Source organism: Podarcis vaucheri (assembly GCF_965113315.1).
Source record: "Podarcis vaucheri genome assembly, chromosome: 8".
In the NCBI taxonomy this organism is placed as follows: Eukaryota; Metazoa; Chordata; class Lepidosauria; order Squamata; family Lacertidae; genus Podarcis; species Podarcis vaucheri.
The window spans coordinates 45,549,642-45,565,005 of NC_138766.1; the positions used below are offsets into that span (position 1 = coordinate 45,549,642).

At 38.2% G+C, this 15,364-nt stretch overlaps 1 protein-coding gene across 4 annotated transcripts in view; it reads right to left on the reverse strand.

Annotated features, from left to right (window-relative positions):
• The window catches only part of PTPRM (protein tyrosine phosphatase receptor type M), a 415,073-nt gene that overhangs the window by 73,387 nt on the left and 326,322 nt on the right, over positions 1 to 15,364 (reverse strand). For 2 of the 4 annotated variants that reach the window (XM_082235318.1, XM_082235320.1), the window contains 4 exons: positions 12,953 to 13,104; positions 10,318 to 10,392; positions 9,800 to 9,826; positions 1,422 to 1,609 (listed from right to left, as the gene is read on the reverse strand). In XM_082235318.1, the coding sequence (XP_082091444.1) occupies positions 1,422 to 1,609; positions 9,800 to 9,826; positions 10,318 to 10,392; positions 12,953 to 13,104 (442 nt within the window). The remainder of the gene's footprint in view (positions 1 to 1,421; positions 1,610 to 9,799; positions 9,827 to 10,317; positions 10,393 to 12,952; positions 13,105 to 15,364) is intronic. The other 2 variants (XM_082235319.1, XM_082235321.1) reach the window with 1 other exon arrangement.

A 15,364-nucleotide genomic window follows, 5' to 3' on the forward strand; every position in this document is an offset into this window, starting at 1 on the left:
AAGACAAACTATCAAAAAGTTTTGTGCAATGGGAGGGCAAATGTAGTGTAATATTTCTCCTAGAAACCTCCCTGCTTATAAGCTTCAACTGGATGAAAGGATGTTGATAAACTGGCATCTCCTCCTAGTCTGACCGAAAACATAAGCCCAGCAGCTAGGATAGACAGAGGAGGGGTTGGCACATGGCATACGCACTAACTATAACACAGAGGCAAAATTTTCCAGATATTCTGAATTAGTGTGCCCTAGAACAGTAGATCATGGAATCAGCCATGTATAATCCTAAGTGATTCCAAAGACCTGATGGAAGACGTTTTATGACAAGAAACATGCACTGCAGCACTATCAAATTCAAAAGGGGAGATAACATTAAACTGAATTCTAAATGGTAGTCAGAACCTAGAACAAGATGTAAATTTTGTTGAATTCATTGGAAACAGTGACCACAATGTTATCAAATTTAATGCATATGAACAATTCCTAAGGAAGGACAACATTATTTGACTTCAAAGGATGAACTTATAAAAAAAAATTAGGGGCTTGGTAAAAAGGAAGTTGAAAGAACAGTCAACTTCCTAGAACATTTGGGAGTTATTGAAAATTGAAACAGATCTAACTCAGCTAGAATGTATAGTCCAGATCAGGACAGTTACCACCAAATCCAAGAGGACTGCAACATGGCTAAAGTGATTAAAGAAGGTAATGGAGAGAAAAGGAATAAAGAGTTTTCAAAACTGATGAATTAGCCTTAGGAATAAGCAGTGAGGTGATCGGCTTTGCTGATGACAACTAATTGTTTGAGGTGGTTAGAACAAAGGATTGCAATGAGCTTCAAAACGAATGTCAAAGACTGCCAGACTAGGTGAATGGGCAATAAAAAGTTAAATGTGGTTAATGTAAGTAATTGTAACACATTGGGGCAAAAACATGTACCCTAACTTCACATATACACTGATGCAGAAGTTTACCAAGAAAGAAATATTTGGTTCGTGGTAGATAGATTCAGAACAGACAAAAGGAAGTATTTATTCAGACTGCACATAATAAAACTATGGATTTCACTACCATAAGATGTGATGGCAAGCCAGCAACTTACTCAAAGGCTTTAAAAGGGGATTATACAAATTCATGGAGGATAAGATTATCAGTGGCTACTATTTGCTGGGAAACAGAAGCAGGAGAGAATTATCACCCTACAATCAGGTTGGCCACTGTGGGAAACGAGATGCTAAACTACACTGGCCTTTGATTTCATCTAGCACAACTCTTATATTTTTAAACAGCGTCTCTCCCCCCCCCCCCCGTTTCTGCATCATTGCTGCTTTGCAAGGAAACTGTTCTTCTCGCAGTACACACACACACACATGGTTGTGATAGGGGAAACACCACAGAGCACCATGTGTAGCTTAAAGCTTACTCACTTCATATTCCTCCTTGAATCCATAGCCTTCTGCACATTTCATCTGCGTAATGTGCTGCAGCAAATCGGCGACACGGATGGCTGGATGGAGTTGTCCTGTTTGGTACGGCACATCCACAGGGTCTCGCTTCTTGTAGGTGTGTGACTGGACCAAGCTGCTTGTGTCACTGCCCATTGTGTGAGTTTCATCTAGGAAAAGAACACTGAATAATATACCAGCTATTTCCAGTTTTCCACAGAAGTATATGATACATTGCCTTTATGAGATGGCGTCTGACACCAACAGAATTTTCTATCATCACTATTTGGTGGGCTAAACCATAATGAAAATAAACTCAACTGAGTAATTTACTTGGGGAGTTATCAAGAGATATTGGAAAGAGGCGGCTCTATTGGTTTACAATGAAAAGCACTGTATAGTCCATACTGTATGTTTGTTTATTTCGCTGTACTAATAAATTCTTTAGGTGTTTAGTTGTAAATGGTGCAGAAGTTTCAGGCTGAAACTTCATCAAGTCCCAGTAATATAAAAAAGGACTTGAGTGTTTTCTGGATTAGTAAACTTTTTATTTTCTCTTTCACAGTGATTCAGGACATGTTAGTGAAAGCAAAATTTTTAATGCATAAAATGATATGGGTTATTAAGCCAGGAGAAAAATGGAAATGTAGATTGGATACAACACTAGGAAAGAAAATACACAAGGATAAATGCAAGGAGTAAGTTTGATTTGGGTTAATGCTTTGACTGAATTTAGCATGCTGCAGTTTCAAATAAGCAATATATCATGGGCCATCACATAAGGCATGAAATGTTATATGTCAACTGACATGCAAGCCAACACACAACATAACCCCAACTAGGTTGGTCAATACTGGTATGAAGCAAACAATCACCCACCCCCTCCACACCTCTTCAATGGGGCAAATGGGCAACTTACCATTTATTGGCACTTATCAGGAGAAAAAGAGGAGGAGGAGAAGAAAAAGGAAACAGGCCATAAGCAACAGTACTGCAGTAATAATTACAGGTATTTTAATGTTTGTAATTAAGTGTCTTCAGCTTGGTTTCCTAGCAAAGCAACTAAATATAAAGGGTAGTGTAGAATAGCCAATATAATTATCTCTCCCCCACCCCACTTTACTAGGTTGGGGTGCCACTTTTAAGTTCCTATGTAACAAAAAGAAGAGGGTGGGGGAAACCTAAAACTGAAAACCATGTCTCATCATAGCTCCCCCCCTCTAAGCAACAATTTTCAAAATATGTTTGTATCTGCCACAAAGCTGTTATTTAAACAAGCCTATCATCTTACTAAGCTAGAGAGTTTCTCACAAAAAAGCAGGCATATTTCAGCTGGCATGTCCCTATTCAAGTATTAAAATGACAGCCCATTACATCATGTGGCTCCAATGGGGCTAATTGACACCACAGTTTTTATAGGGCAAATCTCAATATATTGCCTATAAATGTTGTGTGTGCTTAGGCTGCAATCCTGTATCTACTTAACTGGGAGTAAGGCCCACTGAACTCTATGGGACTTACTTCTAAGTAAGACATAAACAGATTAGCTCTGTAAGTGTCCTTATAAATACACCTTCATGTGACATCCTACTGCTGGAATTTAACAGCATCTTTCTGTGGTTCACTATAAAATGACAGGGATTTCCCTGCTTGTGGTTAAACATGTACTCATCCTAATCTTCATTTTAAAATATTTGTACAGATTATAAGGCTGCAGTGCCAGAATTACATCACTATAATCTTAACATTATATGCATGGTTTGAGATATGGCCTATGAAACAATGATATTGGATTCTACCCTAAGCATTAATTTACTCATATAGCAAGTTTCTGACCAGACTGCAAAAGCCTCTCTCCAGTTATATTGATGACAAGAACAGAACCAAGCTGGCCCACAGGCTCTGATCTCCAGTTAACTCACTCAATTAATCTTGCCTAGCAGTTGAGGAGCAAGAGGGGATTAGCTTAGTGAGAATAGCTACTGATGTTAGCAGCATCTTTGGCTCTTCTAGTGTGAATGGACATATGCTAGTGTTCAAGCTTCTTGTCTTCATACACAAAACCCTGAACAACATGGGTCCAGGATACCTTAAGGACTGCCTGTCCCTATAAGGGAGATCTTCTGGAGGAGCCCTGCTAGTTGTTGCCTACGTTTAAAAAGTTGGGCATGTAGAGTTGCCGTCTCATGCTGCAGAACGCTCTTCCAGCAGAGATCCGACAGGCACCCTCACTTTTTACTTTCAGGCATCTCTTCAAGGCTTTATGCCAAGAGGCCTATGTAGCCACTTACAATTTTTTTGGCTCAACAGTAATCTTAATGATACATTTATTCTGTTTTTATATTTTACTGTATACATATTGTGGAAAACCGCTATCCTATGAGAGGGTGGTCTATAAATGCTTTTATAAATAGATAAGCACCTTCAGCTTTTCCTTCTCGTTCAGAATTCGCAACTGTCACAGCTTGATGGCTTTTCATGGTGCGAATATAACAATGTAGCTAGTTCTTAGTGTCATTATTTAGACAGAACACTCTACAATGATGGTAGACTATCAATCTTGATAAAAAGCTTTGTGGGGGATGTGATATGTACCTACAGCTCTGCGCATGGGTAGATATTTCTTCCCCTTCCTTCTCTGAGGGCTTCCAGGTGCATGCTTGCTGCAGCATGTGTACAAAAGTGGATTGGGGTGGTGTTGCAGAGGGAAAGCAACGGGCAAAGGAAACTTTAAGCATCTTTCCAATCCAATGCTCAGCTGCTGAAAACCACTCTCCTTTCCTACTGTTTTATAGTGTTTGACACTGCCCTTGAATTTTCACTGCAGGTCTTCTAGTTTTTGCCTATGATAGGAAATGCTCACACTTACTGCCTTGTCACACTCTTCCCTTGTGTAAAAGAGCCCCTCAGTGTGCAAACTTTTGTACACTCACCAGACCCCATGTAGGAGTTACATTAAAAATAATTAATGTTAATTTTACTAGGGGAAACAGCATATACAAGGATTAGTTGGGATGGTATGATTATCATAGTTCTTATTTTATATGTGGCAACAGATAGCTTCACTAATCATATTCTGTAGATATTGACTTGGAGCCTAACTTTCCTTCCATGAACAGAAAAGAGTTCATGTTCATCGAAAATCTCATTCAGACATACTACAGCACCTCATGAGAGCTGTAGTTCCCAAACTTCTCAATCAGTTCCAGCCCTTTATAACACAGTGGGCTTTGTACCTGAAGCAGATAAGACTCTAACACCTCATAATCCATATAAAGGAAGCAACACAAAAATTACTGAATTGAAATTACTTTGGCCCAGTTATTTGAATCTTATAGTGAGGCACATAAAAGTAGTCTAATCTTACTCTGAAAACTTAGCAAAGGTCTCAAAGCCTAACAGAAAATAATATATGCAACAATTTATTTACATGAACGTAACCATTTTCCCCTTACTCTGGGCCTGCCTTAATATTTTTATACCAATACAGAAAAGCATTGTTCCTCTTAGTTCCTCAAAACTGTAATGCAAAGCACCTTGGAATGCATGGCATGAAAGGTGATATATACAAGTGTTGTTACAGTATGTTGTTGTTGAAATGGCACCTGATTACTACAAGGTGGCTAAGACACAAAACGACAAAGTAAGTAAATAAATAAAAAGAAAGAGTTGGAAGTTGATTTATGATATTTTAAAATAAATTTATGCAGAAAAGTCATGGGTTTTTTTTGTAACTTTAGCTTTTATTATTATTGTTAGATAAAGGTCAGGATCAAGTCCTTTGATGCAAAACCAGGTTAAGTGCAACTTTGCAGACATGCTACGTGTTCATATGTTTTTGTGTCAAATGGAACCAGAGTATAGTGAAGTTATTTCTGCTAGCTGCCTATCCATTTTTTTAGCATTAGTATTATTATTTTCATAAGTAAATAATTTTACAAGGGTCTTTGAAATGATGACTTTTTTTATCCAGTCTGCTTTTACTAAGTGTACTAGACTTTCAGGTTATTGTTTTTCGTTAGAAACAGGATTTGCTGTGGTACACCTTAAAACTGGGTTGCCAAAATATGTAACATAGCTGAAGGCTTTCTGGTCTAAAAATGTTTTGTAACATTTCAACAAGTAATCGTGGTTTATGAATTGCTCCCCAAGCCCTTAAATACTGAGAGTTTCAGAATAAAGTAGTTATACATAGGAGATATTATAAGCCCTACTTATTGTTTTCCATTTCCAAGGCATAGTATTTTTTAATGGGTAGTTATTCTAATGTTATTTTACATTTCATTTCCATTTGAATTACATCTCGTGTTATATCTCGTGTTACATTAATTGTAAGGAAATGTGGCTTCTCTGATCTGGTCTGTGTCAAATATATTTGCCAAAACTCACTGCTGTATAAAAATACATGGAACATGATGCAACCAAGTCCTTTAGAATTAACTGGACTTATCAGTGATTTACTTTGGTTAGACTATGCCCGTTGTAGGATCACAAAGAGCTTTTTAATATGAAAGTTACTCCGCATGTCATAATTTAATGAACATGAAAAATCCAGCTCCCTGGTAGGTCATGAATAAACATTTTGATTTGTTCAGATGGACCCAACTTGGCTGTCACTTTCTGTTTTAGACAAAAATGTATGTAGTGTGGAAGGACTGCTACTACAGGCAGAAGTCTAAATGTATCCAGGAAGTGGAGAAAAGATAAAACAGAATTTGTAATGCTAGTTCAGATTTTCAGACAGTAAATCAGGGAGAAAGGGCACAATCCTAATCCTACATACACCACAATGAATAATTTGGGATGTGGCGAACCTTCAGCTCATCGAGCAGGTTCCTGGCTCTGTTGAGCTCAGCTGGCTTAAGCATCTAACCAGAGTTATGCTCTGCAGGAGATACGCTGGTGTAACTCCCTCAGACTGATAGAACTTTCACTGGCATAAGCCTTGAAAAATGGGTATTCTGAGGGAATGGGGCGAGTGGAAGGGATGGGATGAGACTCACGTTGGATCCTAACTCTGTTCAGCTCCATCACGTAACCTGACAACCTGGTGGGACATACACTGGCAAAGAGGGTGGTGTAAGTCAAACTATATTGGAGGCTTATTTCCCCTCTGCCAGGTTTAGGCCAGCTCAGCCAGCAATAACTCCTGAATGGAGTTAGGATCTGTGTATTTTACTTGGGTTTCACTTAAGTCAGCATAAATTATGCTGGCTTCCCATTCTTAGGCTTGCTCCTTAAGTGATATTTACTCTTTGATCAGGAGTGGATAACAGTGTGGGGGTTGTGGTTCCTAAATGTTTGGCAAGCAGTGCTCTGCTGATATACAGAACTCTATTCACTTTGCAGTATAAAAGCTATAATTAAGCAAGCTATTTCTGCACATGCATGTGGGGCTTTTCTGTTTCTTGCTAATGTAACTGGAAGGAATTCACAGGGCTCTGTCTGAGAGTTGCTTCACACAAATCTTTCAATGAAAGAGAGCTGCTGGACACATCCAACTTGTTCTTAAATCCATTTCCTTTCGTTTGTGACAAGCTGGTTGTACGCATACATCACCATGAACTCAATTTGGTTTTCAAGATAACACTGCTAAACTATATCTACAGTGGCTTCCAAATTCACCACAATGTGGCAAATTCACAGAATGAACTGTAATGTCCTAATGTTGGAGGAATTTCAGTAGGCTTCACACACCTTGTGTCAAATTGGCTACGCGGATGGGCAATGGGTTTGTTGTAATCCACAGTCCTGCATGCACATAAAGTTCACATTAGGGCTGGTCAGTCATGATGCTAAACCCTGTCAACTTTTCCCTTTTCTTGCGAGGAATCCTATTCAGAATAAGGGAATTTCCCTTTTAAAAAGGGAAACATTGACAGCTATGTGCTAAACCATGTTTCTCCCATGGTTCTGCTAACAATTATTGTGTATTATATGCATTATTATGTGTGTAAGATTATACACATAAACACTATACACAAAAATAGATGCTCCACCAATGAGAGAACAAACTCATGGAGCAAGTTCTGAAAGCTGCTGCTACAGTAGCAGTCAGCAGAGGACTGAAGGGGAAGGTGTATGCTTCTCTTAACTGTAGCACCTCCTCTTTGGTTAAAGAGCACTAAAAGGTTCCATGCAAATCCATTCATCCAATTGTGGGACTTTCCAGAGATCACAAAGAAGATATGCAAACCATATGTGGCCTGTTTGGAGAAAACAACAAACTGCTTTGTTGAGAAGATAAGCAAGGATTCAAAGTTGCTAATTGAGCAGAGGGGAGAAGGCTACATGAACCCCTAACTTGTGCCTCCGCATTCTCGTAACACCAAACCATGGTTAGGTCTGAAAATATCCAGTATGAGCCCCATGTGCATGAGAGCCATGGATTACAATCAATGCCCATATCAAAGAGCTGCTTCAGATGTTGTTTTTAAATCATAGTCATTATTTTAAGACATTAAAGTGTGTGTTAGACAGCAAATTGACACAAGTGTTAAAAAATGGCAAGGGTATGGGTCACTGGCAACAAAAAGAACTTTTTTGGTATACAATATACCAATTAAAAATGAAACAATTTTTCTACAGGGAAGTTCATAAATAGCGATTTTTAAGGTTACTAGAAAATTTCACGGTTCCTGATTCAATGAGGAAAAATGCCTCTAAATTTGCATCTTTGTTAAAAAGAAAAGCAACCCTTAATTGCTAAGGTTATATTCTTAATTGTTTTTCTTATATTAAGCAAATAACATTTCAAAACTTTACTGTACAGGAATGTACTTAAATATATCAAACAGTAAAGCATATTAGAAATCTACAAAATTTAATAGCAATGATTTCCTTTTTGTCCACTGAGACTGTCATACGTCAGAGCTAAGAGATGTGCAATGCTCTCAGGCTGTTAAAAATCACTGCAAATTTCATTTGCATGGATGTTATTACATTATTATGGTGGCTGCAGTGTCATTTCCTCTGATTTATCAGATATTGTTTTCTTTGTATGTCAGATAAAATGAACTTTGCTAATTATATTTCTGTGGTAATTATTCTCTTGCATTATTTTTTTCCCTGAGGGATAGGGCACAAATTAACTCTTGAGAATTTAACACCACGGCCATAAAACAGGTAACTGGCCTAAAAGGGCTTTTTTAACTTTGTTTTTCTGAGAGCAACTCTCCTTTCTCCCATCACACAACAAATCACTTTTGAATCTTAGTATTTTCAAAAACAGCTTATGATGCAACATGGCATGTTCCCCTTGAAAACTATTTTTTAAAGTCCGCTAGAATTATTTTAGGTGCACACATGTTCTAGTGATGATCTGAAGGTGCTTTCTGCATTGCAGCCCATGTGCAGTTCAGTTCAGAAAATTCAGATTGAGGAATTCACACCAGACTTCACATGGCAATGCTGCACACTAGTAAGAACTTACGAGAGAAAGAAGGTGCATGGGTGTGGATGTAGAAAGAGTTAAAAAATCATTGCAAAGTCAGTGTGAAAAGAAGAACTGAAATATTGGTATGAAACTCTTGCCACAGCGCATTATAGCACAATCCTATTATACATGTCTACTCAAAAGCAAGCCCTACTGAGTTCAGCAGGACTTACTTGAAGGTAAGTGTGTACATGATTGCAGCCTTATTAAATTTGCATTTTTGTTTGATTGTTTTTAAGAAAGCTGTGTGTAAATTGGGTTAGGTTAAGGTTAGTACAGTGGTAGTAGTTAAAAGCATAGCTCAGCTTTGTTGTTATATATTCCAGATACGATGATTTTTCATCTATATTTGTTATCTCAGCATGGTAAATCCATTTCCCTTCACTTTTTAATGGTTGTTTTTAGCTTCCTGACAGAAAGGTCTAAGTGCCTTTCCTTCTATAGTGCTGGTATCTTATTTTATGCCTTGTAGGATTTGGCACTTCATAAACATTATTTTAATGTTCTGCCATTTTGATGGTCACAATAACATTTCAAGTCTTTCGGAGGCATGTTGAAAAGAAAATGAAAGTCCTGTCTGTGCTATAGGCAGCAGAGAGATGACCATCTTTTTCTTAAACCATACTTTATTTTTCAGATGATACTAAAATAATGACAAACCTTTAATTGCCATGATATTTACACTCTTTGGTGATATGCTAATTCATTGCTTAAAAACGCACTCCCCCCCATCCCCTTTAATTCCCCCCTCCCTTTTACTGAATTTTCTGATGACAATAAGAATCCAGTATGTTAACTGGCACTTGAATTAAAAATGCAGAACAGCTTGCATATTCTTCAGCAGCATAAGACAATGTTTTGTAGCCTAGTTTGGAACTTTTTTTTTTAATCTTCAACAGATGTTGATAAAGGGAAATGTTCTCACCTAAAATTGCAGTTGGCACAAATGGATCTGTCATACATCATAAGCAGGTCAATGCAGAAAAGGCAAAAAGAGAAAGAGAAGTAAATGACCTATAAATGTTCCCAAATTTTCTGCTAGAAAGCCACAAATAAGCAAGTTGTTATAACATGCAAAGCTATTTAGTGCTTTTTGCGTTTGTTTTGTTTTAATTAACAGCACAACCTCAAGAATAATTTCACTGTTAAGTCTGGGGCATGATCCATTCCTGAGTGGGTGGGTCTTTTGAGCAGGCTAAAATCAGTAACCAACCAGGTTCCTGAAGGAGAGTAATGGCTGGATGATGTAAGAGAGGCATGTCCCAGCTTTTTATTCTGTGTAGGGGTCAGAGGTGGCCTTGGGGTGCGGTGAGAAAAGAGGGATCTATTGAGCCCTCTATTGATCCCTTTCAAGATGTGTGCAAGTGTGCTTGCATGGGGAAAGACCCTCTATTTCCTAGGAGATTATGATTATTGAAATAAAACAAGCACAGAAATGGTTACCTGGGTAGTAAGAATTAGGAACTGTTGTACTCAGTGTGTTTGTTTTCATTGTAAATGAAGATGGTGAGGATACAGCTGGAAAGAGAAGCACAGTATTCAGGAAAACAAAAGCATTAGTAAGCCACACCGCATTTACAAAATCACCCTTATATGATGAACATAGCAGTAACTGATTAGGTCATTCAAATCTGGTAAAACTGATTTGGTGGAGAAAAATATCCATGAAAAATGGCACTAGACTCCATTAATTTCTTTTATGTTTTATTGGGGCCCTTTGTGCTGTTACCTTTAACATCATCATCTTTTCTCAATAAGACTGAAAATCTTAAGTTACTGAGGGGGGCGGGGAGCCTAAACTACAGCCCCTTCTCACACCAGATTTGCTTGAATTTTCTGAAGAGCAAAGCTGTTGGGATATGAAGATGTACTATGTATTCCTTCCATTGGATTCCTGAGATGATCAGGAAATGTAGGCAGGAGCCATACTATAGCAGCTTCAGAGCTTCTATAGGCAATTTTGGAAGATTCTTTAGCTTAAAAGCATTTCTAATTTAGGACGGAATTCTACATCCATTTACTTGGAAGTAAGCCTCATTCAACTCAATGCGACTTCTGAGTGGAGATGGGAGAAAAATTTAATTCAGTTCATATTTAAAGGTGCATCTACCTAATTTGTACTTTCTGAAACAATATGTAAATTGAAACACAGCCATCCTTTGAAAGTGACACTTCTATGAATTTTGCAATGCAGTTTTCTAGTCAAGTAATGTGAATAAAAATGCTTATAATGGAACAAAGTGTGCACAAAAATGTATATATTAGCAAATATTGCATATAAAAATGCATTTTATTTGGAAATATAACTATATAGGGAAAAGCTTTTCAAAACTGTGTATATTAGGCAAAATGGCATACAAGAAAATGTATATTAGGATAAATTCACACCACAATACTGATGTACGTTCTGAATTTTTTTTTTTTAACCACAAACTAATGTGGAAATGGGGACCTGCATTTAAGATTGGAAAACTGAGAAACTAAGAGAAACTGAAATCAACAGACTTGCCCATCCTGATATAAATTAGGGCTGCCAGAATTTCCTGGACATATCCGGGATTCATTCTTCAGAAATAGCATTTGGATGGAATTTCTGACCAACAGCATTTTAATGCTGGACACAAGCCTAATGCTTTCATGGAAACATGAAGCTAGACCACAATAATGTATTCTTTATTGATGCTCCATGTTAATTCATGGAGCATCTTTCTTTCTTGTGGTAGAAAATGAATATTTGTCCATTTCCTGGATAGCCATGTTGGGATTTTCCACCTTAAGTTGCAGACATGTGAGATTGTTACATGTCACATGACTGTTTACATTCCAGCAGAGTTTGCTGGAACTTCCATTGTGTATAGCTTTTGCTTTTGACTCTCTCTCTCTCTGAGGAGACGGCAATGAGAGACATTTTTTTTGTCCTGATTTATGCTTAATAAATCCGTAGCTTGTTAGTATGTTTCCACAAGCCTCACGCCTCTTCTGTTTGTGCAGTTTGCTCTGCTGATATAGTGTGCTCAGGCTTTGAAGTCTGAGTCGCTGATTTATGTCAAGCTGGATGTCAAGGGGTTGTCACAGCTGGAAGGGCATGATCCAGCTGGGGACTAGCCAGCTGGCTTCTTGACCCCCGAAGGATGCCGACACATAGTGCCCTCCAGATGTTGTAGACTGCAGCTCTCACCATCTCTGATCATTGTTGAGGCTGATGGGAAATGTAGCCAAAAACAGCTGGAAAGTGCCATACCAGCTACCCTTGGTTTACGGCCTGTGCACTGTTCTGACAGTGGTCAGCATATACTTTGTATGCAGGAAATCCCATGTTCAATCTCTGGCATCTCCTGTTAAAAGGAAGTCAACTAGCAAGGTTGAGAAGAACCTCTGCTTGAGGCCTTGGAGGACTGCAATCTATCAGTGTAGACAATCCTAGGCTAGATGGACAAAAAGCCTGACCTGCTATAGGCAGTTTCCTATATTCACTGTTCTATCTTGAGGAGAAAAGTGGAACTATTTTATTGGCCAATAATGGCAATATATGAGATTTGAGCTTCTTCTTCTTTTTACTGTCTTTAAGAATTACTCTAGGTATGAGTCCAAAACAATTATTAATTTCATTAATTCTCTTACCCCAGGAAGCCTGAAATATGTCAATTGTAACATTAATTGATGTTTATGACTGACTAAATGGCTGCCCTCCAAACGCATTATGACATTTTTAGAAAGTGGCTAAACTGACATGGGGACATGCAGCTGGTATGAAAGCAATAAAGCCTTCAGCATTGTAAAAATAAAAAAGGAAATAGAATCCAACACCTGCTACATTGATGTGTGCTTTTTTGTCAAAGACAAAAATGCAAACTTATCTTTATTTTATAACAACTATTCTTTCTCACCAGAATGCTTGCTGTGATATAATGAACAGTGAGACATTCTGGGGCCTATGGATTTTCTATGAGTCAATAATCTGCCCATGGAACTGACTAACAAGTATATTAAGAACCATTTACACCTCCCTCCCTCCCTCCCTCCCCTGCCCGACAAAAATAAAAAGTGATTGCTGCATCCCAGTGCATTTTAAACTTACATCTCCCATTTAGATTGTGTGTGTCCATGAAAGAGAAAGCCTCATCACAGTTGGTGCCTTGTTCAGTGTAGCTTTTATCCATTGAGTTCACCATCACTGTCATTTCCTGCCGTGTGCTGCTCAATGTCTCTTTCCGCTTTTTAGCCAATTTCCTTAAGGAATGAACATTAGGGAAGAAAGATGATGCCACAGTAAGCAAGCACAGAATTTATCTTTTTATACCAGCTGTCCATTTGGAAATACAACTTTTACTGACAAAACCCCCCACACATTTAAGTCAACGGTAAAAAACACAATCTTCAATTATGTTAAAATAAATACTCGCTAAAGAGAAAAGCAGTAAAGCGTAAATATAACCAGATTCATCAAAACACTATAAAATAGTTGCACTTGTTGTATGGATGGGGTGGGGTGGGGTAAGTGAAATAGAGGTTTTTAGGCTTAATCCAATCCATCATGGGCACAGAGCCTGAACAGAGAGCAGGGATTGGGAACCTGCACCCTTCAGACGCTGTTGGACTATGTCTCCCATCAACCCCAGCCAGCACAGCAAATGGTCAGGGAAGATTTCAGTTGTAGTCTAGCAACATATGGGTGCCCACAACTTTTTCACAGCTAACACAGTGGATTCCCCTGAAGGCTTCTGTCACCTCCACTCACAAATGCCTATACATGGGCACACATTGTTAGGCTTATTATCAATGACTTTTTATCACCGTCTTTTTAAGCCATTCAACATGGTAACTATCACTGGATCTTGTAAATATGCATGGACCTTCTCTTCCCTGCGGTGGTCTCTGATGCTACCTGCATTTGCACCTGAGGAAGTGGGGCAGAGAGGGCTCTACTCAGCCTATGACAAGTGTGCATCTAGTTGCCTCCCCTGCTCTAAAAGTCTACTGTAACTTATCCATGTCCTTACTGTACAATGTTATACATTGCCCTAGCCCTGCTTTACTCCAGTGGCTGCTGTAGGCAGAGACAGGAAATACAATGTTTTGTTTTATCATGAGACTGGCAAATTATAGAGGAGGGAGTGAGAGCTATATGTGTGTCTGCTATTACTGCCACCCTTCACACAAAATTTCCAGAGTTAGTGCAGGTTTATATTTTCTGTGAAATAATGAACATTCCAATCAGTTTATAGATAGTGACAGACAGAACTATTAAGCCGGTTAAACTATAAGTATTATAGGGAAAATAGGATATTGGTGAGAGTGAGATCATGCAACAAGCTTATAATGTTCAATTTCATATGAAATTGAAAAAATATCACTGCACAGTGACATTAAACTATATATCAACACTCTTATCAGGCAACATATTTAAACAAGAATTTGCAGCAGCATTTTGTTAAAACAAGATTTTTAAGCAATGGAATGGTCTGAACTTTTGTGATAAAATTGGTTAAAAGAAAAACACTACTTGCTTACTTCTACAAGGTAAGCAAAAAATATATATTCCCCCCCCCTGTTGTTCAGGATTCATATAAAGCGGCTGAATAAAGTCATCATAGAATAAGGAGTTGGGTGTCACCTAGATCTGTCTGCTTTTGAAATTAAGGTGATACATAACTCCTGATCTGGGGTATGGAAGCAATAACGGACTGGAAGAGGGTCAAAATATTGAAACTCAGTCCCGAATAAACAGAGATAGAGTTCAGCAGCTCTGGAGGGGAATTGTATGTACCACAAGGAAATGGTACTCCCCCCTAAGTATGGCAGGCAGTGACTGGAGAGATAGCAGTTTCTTTGGTGACTCCTCATCTTTGGAATGCCTTACTATCATTTCGGGACCAGATAAAAACATTTTGTTTTCCCACATTTTTAAGTCCTAAGCAATCTTTAACTAAGAGCAGTATGAGCAGTATGATTTTTAGCACGCATTTAAATTGGCTGTTGTTATTTTATTGTTTTATCTATATTAGTATTACTACTTTCAGTTGCACTTCTTCATTTCTTACTACTCTTGTCAGTCACTCTGGCAACATAAATCTATGTTGAGGTGCAATATATTAATTATCTTGGGAATCTCAGGTGAGATATCCACGCAGTGGAAGTTGTTCCCAGTACCAGTCACCACATGGAAGCAGCTTAATAATTTACTGTTGCAAAAGATAAGGCTCAGTAAAACAGTTCTAGACATAGATATATACAGCTTATAGGCTTTGGCAGATATAGATATAGATATACAGATACATTCAAGTACAAGGTATTTCCATTGCTCCAAATAAACTCCAGCAATTCAAAACATAACACTGGACAAGTAACACCAACAGACTGATTAACAGATTGACACTACTGTGCTGATATGCATTAATCACAGATACAATCAGGACTCTGGGCTGTTACCATAGCAAATGGCTTGGCTAACCTTGTACCTGCAATTAGCTCACCCATGGGGAGATTCAAA